Source organism: Chanos chanos, chromosome 4 (genome assembly GCF_902362185.1).
Source record: "Chanos chanos chromosome 4, fChaCha1.1, whole genome shotgun sequence".
NCBI classification, from domain to species: Eukaryota; Metazoa; Chordata; class Actinopteri; order Gonorynchiformes; family Chanidae; genus Chanos; species Chanos chanos.
The window spans coordinates 50,180,431-50,190,817 of NC_044498.1; the positions used below are offsets into that span (position 1 = coordinate 50,180,431).

Sequence of the window (10,387 nt, forward strand, 5' to 3'; positions counted from 1 at the left end):
CGCTTGCACTTAAACATCCACAGTGCAGGTCAGGTATCTCTTGTGGAATATGACCCTTCTTAAACAAAACATAATTCCTCATAAAATTACCTGGGCTGTACCAGTGCTATAGCCAGAGAGCCAGAGAGCCAGAATCGCGTCACACCCTGACACCGAGACAAACTCCAACACCAAGAAAGGATATTTTCCACCATCACAGTTACAAACTGCGAACGCATGGATTTTCATGGTGCCTACAGAGAGTGCTTCATGCTAAAGCACCATTTGTTAGGTTTCCAGTTTTCACACTCATGCACGAACAATCAACTCACATAAAATTATATTCAACAGACGCAACCACAGGTTCCAAATTTTTTTTAAATTTATTCGATGACAATATACAAGAACATTTTCAGGACGATGGTCTCCCCTGACAGTCTCACTGTAGAAAAAAAAAACACAAGAAAAAAAAGTTAAGAATTGTGTCATGAAAACCAGAGTAACCATCAAAGGGTAAAATTAACTACCGGGGGTGGGGGTTTACTGCAACTATGTACTGGACACTAACAAACCATGGAAAACAGCCCAACACTGAAATGATATAAACCTACATGGGCTGTGCTACACACTATTATCTTTTAAAGACTTCAGGAGTGGAGTAACCCAGGGACAGGTTTAGATTACAGATCTCTCAACGGGTGACTGATTACACGCAAGCAGACATGCGTTTCAGTGGCTTCTCTGAACTGTCTTAATCTTGAGAATAAAATCTAAGAATGACATACACCCACATGTAACATGCTCTGGATTAGTGGCTTGTACAAATTCAAATTACTTATGCATTGACTTGTACAGTACAGCAATTACTGTGGTTAGCGAGAGATTCCCAATTCAAGCTTTGTGCTTCCTGTTGCTGGAACTCCTACTAAGCTAAAATACACACTATGCAAGATGGCGTACATTATTTTGCCAGTATTGTAAGAGCGTGTGAGAAACACTTTGTCCTGTCTATCAGGCTAACTTATCTGTGAGGAAAAGTAGGGCATTGGGTATGAACATGCAAAGCTCTTCCTAGGAAAGGAACATGAAATACAAATAGCACACAATCAGCACACCATGCCGATTCAGCTCTACCTGTGGACATCTCATTTCTGATATCATCCGGAGGAAGCAAAATAAAAAAAGGGGGGGGAGCAAAAGATGGAAAAAAATGAGCTTTTGTTTAACTTTAATGTCCCTAGAATTGCTATCTGAAACATTAACATGTCTCTTCAGACAAGGAGAGGAAACCCAAACGGAAACTGAGAATCGCGTCTCAATCTGGACCTCTACAGGGTTTGCACGTGTAAGTGTGTGAGTTAATCTTTCAGATAGCAGTGCCAGGATCGTTCTCATTTAGACTGGTCTAAGTACCACACTACACTAACAGGTTTACCTGAACACGGTTAGTGCACATCTCAGGCACACTTCATTAGTTGTACCTGGGTGTTCAGATCTTAACACAAACAGTGCTGTATATTGTAAATTCAAACTGAACTGTACGCTCAGTGAACTACGGCATCATAGTTGGGTTGTGGCATCATAAGGAATGGAGAGTTAGCTTAGGGCATTACTCCTACAAGGTTTCTTCACAACAAGTTAGTCTACGTATGAAAACGATTACCTTCTATACTCCCGAAGAACATTTGATGAGGAGAGATGACAAATTGAAACATAAATTAAAAGTGCAGTCTTGGCTCAAAAGAAACTCAAAATAGATGGACAGCAACATAAAATGACACTGTGCAGCTTGTTTGGGGAGGGGGTTGTAAATAGCACACACCAGGCCATAAACAGCACATTACCTTCTTGCCAGCAGCACCAACACTGGCTTTTTTGATGCCTCGTACTTTCTTCATTCTGTTCTTGCGTTCCTTGCGCTGTTTTCTGGACGTCTTCTTCTTCTCGTAAAGCCCGTGCTGTCGAGAGCAGATGCAGGAGAAAACACTGAATTATTTACGTCAGGGCATTTCGGCCAAATAAATTAATTCCATCATCTCACAGAGGCAGGCGATACTCATACACCTGTATTCCCTTCCCTTGAGAAATGACCTCTGTTCATTACATGTACACAAGCTAGAGATGCGTAGGTGCTCTTTACCCTGGCCAGTCTGTATTTGGGCTCGTTCTTCTTGGCGTAGTCCAGAGAGTCATAGACCATGGCGAACCCCGTCGTCTTGCCGCCACCGAACTGAGTCTTGAAGCCGAAGACGAACACCACGTCAGGGGTGGTCTTGTACATTTTGGCCAGTTTTTCTCTGATCTCAGTCTTGGGGACTGTGGCTTTGCCCGGGTGCAAGACGTCGACAACCTGCGACAGAGTTCACGCGCGTCAGACCAAAGACGGGGGGGAAGAGTTCTGCCCGCCACTTGAGCAGTTACAGAACAATACGAATTAAGGGCGACAGCTTCAGACACAAAACGTCGCCATGGTACTCACCATCTGCTTCCTCTGAAGCAAGCGGTTCGTCATGAACTTCCGGGTCCTCACAGTAACTGTGTCGTTCTGAAAGGTGGATTTGCAAGATCGATCACATTAGACATGTTACAGCACACAGACTGCTGCATACACCTCCAAGATGGAAACCCATGGCTCCTAACTCTTACACCGTCTTTAGACTTAACTGGCTAAAACGCTGTTTTACCACTACATGTCTCATATTATCCAACCATCTTACAACCAGTTCTTTCTATAACGTTTCGCCTGTGGTCTTGGTTTAACACTGTGATAGGTAATGCTAACAACCCAAGCAGCTAACGAACAACCCTGTACCTGACCACTCACTACCTGTTCAACGTTGCTACAAAAGCTAGCATCCTCGGGACGTTACGGTCATGACAAGCACACATTATTAAGCGGAGCCGTAATTGTGCATTGTACAAAGCACTTATTCCACTGTTGAGGAACAGATCAAAACCACGTGAAGTGTAAACCGAGTTGACCGCGAATGCTCATGAAAACTGAGCTTAGTTAGCATGTTAGCAGACACCCACGTCTGACTGGAAAACCATAGACTTCTGGAGGGTTGCAGTTCCTGTGTCTAATAAACGATTTCAGCACTGTAAATACGATTTAAAGTACAGCGTGCATAGACTTATTTAACACATTTTATTCATACAAAGTACAGAGACAGAAAGCTCCTTCATTGTAGGGCCACTGGCGCTTGGCAAAGAACTTCTAAAAAAGATGCATAATGGAGCATTTACCGCAACAATAACATCGTATTACTTCAATAATCAGTCTCAAAATTCTTTATACACGAGTTTATAACAATGTTCTTATAGGATGGCAAGGATGGGCAGCGATTTTAATCGATATATAATACTCGAAAACTCACCATCTTGGCGTCAGCTTGCTCAGAGCTGTGGAAAAGGAAGAAGGACCCGAAGGTGGCCAACGATATGCCTGAACAGAGGAAGGGTAGGTTTGAATACTGCCTGAATGAAAATGTAAAACGGGGGCCAGACAGTCTACAATGACAGCAACTGAAGATGAGTTTCTCCGAGATCAGCAGCACGTTTTGAAGAGCATCAAATTAAAAATGCTGTTAATGAGGCAGTGAAAGTTCTATTCGATCACCTAGTGTCTTAATATCATGAGAAAACGTGGTTGCAAATTATTTTTGTATATTTAGTATAGAATTATATGTGGTCATGTTAAAAACTATATTCGAAAACACAAAATTAAACATTGTGAAAAGTTTTTTTTTCTTTAGAGATAAACTGTTTGCATTCTTTTGACAGTTGAAGTATGGATGCGAAGTCTACAACCACAAACGTTGAAACATCTCAGTTTGGATATCTCTTTTTTGTTTTTTCATATATATACCCAATGTCACTCAAACGAGTAAACCCATTTATTACTTATCGTTTTGATTGGTATCCATTTAAGTGGTACATGCCAGCGTGAAAGAAAACTCTTTTTACCTCTCCACTAGGGGGCAGTAATGTGACATCTCCGTAATACTGCTGCGTTAAGGTAAGGATAATGTGGTGGGATACTGAGAAGGGATGTCATGTTTTCACAATGATGATCTGACACGTTTTCTCCACAAAATGTTATTTTTTTCTCTTTCTTTTTGGCTTGCAGCAATTCTTGACGGCCAAACAGGTCAGTATTTTGTTAGTGTACAAAAAAATGTTATTTCACGTACTATTGCCTTGAATTTGATCTCAAGTCAACAGGACAGTTATGAGTTGCATATCTAAACATAAAGGCGAATATGGAAGAGAAAACCCACTGCACTGTTCCGTTCCAGGACACTACGCTAATTGCGAGTAAATTTAATGCTTTCGAAGACCCGTCCAAAATAAACTTTCAAACAACTGTCATCGATGACTGTCATCGGTTGGTCATCCTTTATGTGCCCAATTGAATACGAGCCTCTCCTTTATAAAATTAACCGTTTTATGGAGTTATTATCGAAAGCTTTTAGTTTAACACTATCCCTGTCCATTTTTACCTTTTATCGCAATGATAATGTTTCCATGCCATCAGGATGAAAGCTTGTTAGCTACGCCGGAAGGACTGGACACGATCATAGTGCATTGTATCTTTCTGTTTGTGCTGGCGTTGAAACAAAAGAACTTCCTGCCCCTGGTCAGTTCCTCTCACATTTGTTCATTCGGCTAAGAAAGTGGGCATCAGCTTTGAAACGTCACTTTTGGAAAGTTGCCATTGTTTCATGCCTGTTTCAGACCAGACGCCGAAAACGCGTCGCTTTGCACAATGGAAGCCACTTGAAAAAATAAAGTCACATAGTATGTCATAATCATGAGAACATATCTCATAATTATGACTTAGTATCTCACAATCATGACTAATTATGAGATACAAAGGCATAACTGAGATACGGTTTATGATATAGTAAATCATAATTATGGGATACAAAGTCGTAATTATGATATCCGTTCTATGAGATAGTAAGTCATAATTATGGGATACAACGTCATTGTTATGAGATATGTTCTGTGAGATAGTAAGTCATAATTATGAGATATGTTGTCATTATTATTACATACTATGTGACTTGATTTTTTTTTTTTCCAAGTGGCGGAAACGGGCTTCAGTATTGAAGCGCTTCTCCTCCTCATGTCTTTTTTTTCCTGCGGCGGGTTTCCCATTGAAAGTACATGTAAATATGCTATTTGCTCAATAAAAAAGTAATATCCTTTGACACATCTTTTATAACCTTTAGACAATAGCCTAAATGGGTCTGTTTCCTCCATCAGAAGTTATTGTCATGGCTTCTTCATTTATCTTAACATAATCACCAAGTGTTCAATCACAAGTGTTCAGACCATAGGCTGTAGCCTACCTATATGTAGGCTTATAAAATCCTGTTATATTTTGTTACTACACGACAATGTTTCATATTTAGTGCTGCAAAAGTCTATCAGCGTCGTTAGGAATGTCGCACCCAGTGAGAATAGGAATGCTGCGATAATCCATTCCGCTTTCACGTCCGCACTTCACTGCTGTAGGTGTGAGATTAGGGTCAGAAGAAAATAACAACGCCCCCCTTCCAACACTTCTGTGGAATTGATTTCTGAAGTTTTTCGTTGAAAAAGCATGCGAGATGAGCACGCTTTCTCAAATACTTACAATATGTATCTAACTATTAACAACAGAAATTTGTTCCTCTATGAAGGACACAGATGTGCCTGTTTGTGCCACTGCTGAGGTACCATTGTCTACTGTGAGTATTCCGGTCTGTATCGCATACGTGTCCTCCATGGTGTCTTGTTTGACAGACTTAGAGAAATGTATGTGCAGCATTGATTTTTCTAGGACACCAACACGTTTGGAAGGCTTCCTCAGGCAGCGTGCAAAGGTTGATATGCAGTTCTTCTGAAAATTCTCGTTCATGAAAGCGTAAACGATCGGGTTATTGATCGAGTTGGAAAAGCCGATGGCCTGCGTCACGGCGATGATCATATTGACTGTGACGTCATCGTACGCCCCATCCAGGTAATCTGCAATAAGAATGGTTAAATGACCGTAACTAATGGAATCTGCGCTGATCAGTCACATAGGAAATGCTACTGAATACTTTGATTTTTTTTTCTTACCATACTCAAAGAGCATGTGTACTGTATGGAAAGGAGCCCAGCATACTGTGAAGAGCACAACAATGATGATCATCATCTTGATGGCACGCCGTTTCTTTCTGGTCCAGTGAGTAGCATCAAATGAAAAAGCAGTCGATCAGTGAAGAGGTATTTGTTAATAGTTTCTAATATTATGTTCGTCACGAAAAAAATGGGTTTGCTTTAATGCTGAGTTTGGTGGGTTTGTAAATTGTTTAAGATAGCTGAACAAGGAGTCAACCAACCATACCATCTCAGATGATCAAGATGACACATAAATTAAGACAAGCCTCAGAAATTCTTTAGCAGGAACAAAAATCCACAAAAGAATGAATAAACTCTTTAGTTGCCATGTGGTGTTTTACTTCTTTTACTTCTTCAAAACACTTCTTTTTTTTTTTTTTTTTTTTTTTTTTTTAGAATTTACTGATCTTTGGTCAAAGCGAAATGAAAGTGATGGACCGACTGAAGGCAATTCAACGAATAAAACGCGCCCTCACCCTGTCGGCACTTACCTGGATATTTTATCCACTTCTCTGCGGTTCATGGTGTTTAGGACAGAGGAGTCTCCAACTCTTTTGCGAATCCAGAGCTCTATGCCTATCCTGGTGTAGAGCACTAGCATGACTGCCAGGGGGAGGAGAAAGAGGGCCACCAAGATGAAGGTGGCATACAGCTTCCTGAGGGCGACCGACCTCCAGCGCTCCTGACAGCACACATGGCTGAGCTCGTACAGAAAGTCGTATTTCACCTAGAAAACACAGAGAGAGGCGAAGAACACCCTAAATGGGTTCGATGAGAGACAGCGCGATTCAGCTGGGTGGGAAAACGTTATATAACTTAACAGATTTATTTACCCTTGGCAGGTTTAACGGATTTGTCATGCATTTGAGCTCCCTGTGGCTTGAATGCATATAGACTTTCATAACCTAACACATCCCTTTTATGACTACTGTCTACTTGGGAGAGACCACACTTTTGCAAGTAAGTAAAAATGCTCTCTGCTCTCATGAGAACCCCAAAGCCCACAACGTCTTTGTAATGGGTAAGCAGCCATGTAACTCAATATCTCTTCTTACAAGGACTGGTCGGAAGGTTTTGGGATAGTTTGTCTTGATGCTAGATTCAAATGTATTAATAACCAGATAATCACTCACCTCTAACTGTTGAACAGACAACATGGGAGATCCAACGATCATGGCAGCGATCCAAACAACTCCTGATGAAAATGAAAGATTCAAGATCAATATATATTTTTCACAGATCTAGCAGCAGGTTAGGACCAACCTGGGGATCAACAATACATTTTCAAAACTGGGGTCAAATCGCATTCGGTTTCGATAAAGCTGATTGAACTTTCAAATAAGTCATTCCTGATATCTGTTTCTATCAAGTTCTTGAGGGCTTTGGCTCTATATCATGGCAAGTCGCACATTGCAATGTAAGCTTGCAAAAACAGCCTTAAGGAGATAACAGAAAAAAAAGAAAAAAAGACAAGAGAAAAGGGCACTGACTACTGACAGAGACGCACCTAACATTTTATAAGCTCCATGTGGTGTACACTGTCTTCTTATTTTCAGAGGGTGCACAGTCCCTTGATATCTCTCCACTGCAATACAGGTCATGGTGAGGATCCCAGTCACTATAGCTGTGGTCTGTACAAAGGGGATGGTCTTGCACACCAGGACACCTGAAACGCAAACGAAACTTAATGAGGCGTCTATCAAAAGCATCATTCTTCATGGTCACCACTCTACCACAACAACACTAATTTTGTGAAGCTAATCGCTAATCAGCTTTATGACCAATGTTCACCATGCAAGTGCGTGTCCATAACTGATGATGAAACATTGAACTTGTTATGGTGAAATTTACAAGGGAGCGTTTGAGGTAAATAATTCCTCAAACCATCACTGTTCCGGATCTCAACCAATAGTTAGGCTATCTGATCTTAACATGTGATTCACTTTGGAAATGTTCTTTCTGCTGCTGCATATTTATGTCAACAAATGATTTCTGGGAGATTGGTTGTTATTCAGCATGGGGATTCAGACTGCTTCTCAGAGGACAGAGCCAAGTTCTTTCCAGCCTCAAGTGAGGCTTAATTTTAGCAAATAAATTCTACATTTTGAATTTTGATGCCAAAGGTCATGATTTATATGTGCCTGCCAAAATCATATTTGGAATGTGTCCTTAAGCTGTGATGTTTGACTAGCATTTGGACAAAGCATAGTATGGTAATGTGTTCATTAGGGGCAAATAGTTTGACCTAATCCCCAGCTGTTGCTATGGAGATCACAAAGAGCACACTGTGCAGTTCAGTGTTCCCAGCTGTCAACCTGCTGCTAATAATGACACGGCAAATAGCATAGCTTACAGACAAACTAAACAATAAAAAGTGTTAATAGGTATAGGCCTATTCCGTTGATAATTGCATATTACTGACAACACTACCACTACAACTACTAACATGACTACTATTACTACTACTACTACTAAGACTACTGCTACTACTACTAATGTCATTTCCATTAAATAAATGGATAAAATCTTCTTTTTCACCTTAAAATGTTCTGATTTTTATCCTAACATTTACACATAGTAGCCTATATATTTGTGTTGAAATGGGTGGAAAAGTGTAGTTAGTTAATCCTAGACTAGTTAATCCTTTCAGAGAATGGTTAGGCTATTTGATCTAATTAACCTGTCTCTGGAGACTGAAGTGTAATCCACAAGACTGGCCGATATCTTCTAAACTTCTAAAGACTACACATAGGCGACTATCAATGCGATTTAGCTATGTCCAGCAGCGAACTTCAAAGACTCGTATACAGCCACGTAAAATTACGCAGAGATATGCCAGGCACTCTGCAAACTGCCGCAGTAATAACAAAATAATAATCAAAGATACATATCACCGCTAAAGTAAACTGAGACGCCACAACCCTAATAGGACTTTATACCTTAATTACACTTTAGGGAGCAGGAATAACCGATCAAAGACATACACCGCCACTGAAGTAAATTCAGACGCCACAACCCTCGTAGGAATATATATCATAATTATGCTTCATTAAGCTTTAAGTAGCAGTGATGGGGAAAGGTTAACGTTGGTTCGCTGGCATCAGCCAACACTTTCATGCACTATCGGACCGAATAATGCATGTAAGTATGCATGATACGTATAGTTTTCACTACAAAGTGCTGTACAAACGAAAAAGCAGAGAACAGTCACTTCACGAAAACATAAGAAGAGAGTATTTGCGGGGGGGAAAAAATTAAAGAATTTCAACTTACCCCCGAACCACTCGGATGAGATGTTCTGGAGGAGCGTGAACGGGATGCAGAAGAAACATATTAGGAGGTCGCTGATGGCAAGAGAGCATATAAAAATATTCGTAGCAGTCTGTATCCCGCGTCTCCTAACGACTATGTAAACAACCAAAATGTTCCCAACTAAAGCTAAGAGAAAAATCACGGTATAGATGACCACAAATGTTGTTTTGGCGGTGGACGGCAACTCTGGGATGTAAACCAGAGGCTGAATGTTGTATGTTTCGATAAACTCCTGTCGAGAGAGATTGTAGAAAATAAGCAGTTGATGCAGCACATCGGGTGTGATTTTCATGGTTTCCATTGCAATTTTTCTTTCACAATTTTTTGAAGCTCTACCAGGAACTGATGCATTCTGCGAAACATACGGAATGCAAGTGTCAGCAAGGGGAACGCACTTGAGACGCTTTCTGTACACGTTAGTATGTATTTCCTGAAGCGGACCGATTTGCCACTGCTTATAGGACGCTGAAGAGTAGCGTTTCACTCGTTTCTAGGGCGCAGTGATGCTGTGTAAGTTTCGTTGCAATCCTATTGACATGCTCCTTTTGTTATTTTACTCTGGACCAAGTTTAAATGGCCCGTTTGAACGAAGATTTCAAGAGTCGTCATGGTAACAGATCAAGGGATGCCACATGGAACAAACAGTTTATATTCAAATGCATATTTCCCACTATTGAACCTTATATTAAAAATGAAATCACGAATTTAAACAAGAAAACGACATCATCAACCGTTTCAATTTTCGCGGTTTTTTGTGTGTGTGTGTGTGTGTGTGTGTAACACAAAGGTTTATATATAGGATAATTTTATGTTCTGAGTTTCATAGTTTTTGTCTCATATTTTGGCTCCAGAAAATACATAGCTACAAGCTGTCGGTTAAACTGAAAAACTGAAATCCATGTGTCTACAGACAGTCCCAACGAATGAGTGATTAAATAATCCA

The 10,387-nt window shown here is 40.5% G+C and overlaps 2 protein-coding genes across 2 annotated transcripts; both read right to left on the reverse strand.

The window, feature by feature from the left end:
• Nucleotides 1–343: 343 nt before the first annotated feature.
• On the reverse strand, nucleotides 344–3,403 carry rps24 (ribosomal protein S24). Its single transcript, XM_030771628.1, has 5 exons — nucleotides 3,357–3,403; nucleotides 2,459–2,524; nucleotides 2,120–2,329; nucleotides 1,824–1,937; nucleotides 344–421 (listed from the first exon to the last, which is right to left on the reverse strand). The coding sequence occupies exons 1-5, from the start codon at nucleotides 3,357–3,359 to the stop codon at nucleotides 419–421; spliced, it is 396 nt and encodes a 131-aa protein (XP_030627488.1). The 5' UTR covers nucleotides 3,360–3,403; the 3' UTR covers nucleotides 344–418.
• A 2,074-nt stretch (nucleotides 3,404–5,477) lies between these two features.
• qrfpra (pyroglutamylated RFamide peptide receptor a) lies at nucleotides 5,478–9,745 on the reverse strand. The gene is made up of 7 exons (XM_030772424.1): nucleotides 9,406–9,745; nucleotides 7,640–7,798; nucleotides 7,266–7,327; nucleotides 6,624–6,859; nucleotides 6,091–6,188; nucleotides 5,745–5,994; nucleotides 5,478–5,496 (listed from the first exon to the last, which is right to left on the reverse strand). The coding sequence occupies exons 1-7, from the start codon at nucleotides 9,743–9,745 to the stop codon at nucleotides 5,478–5,480; spliced, it is 1,164 nt and encodes a 387-aa protein (XP_030628284.1).
• Nucleotides 9,746–10,387: the final 642 nt, after the last annotated feature.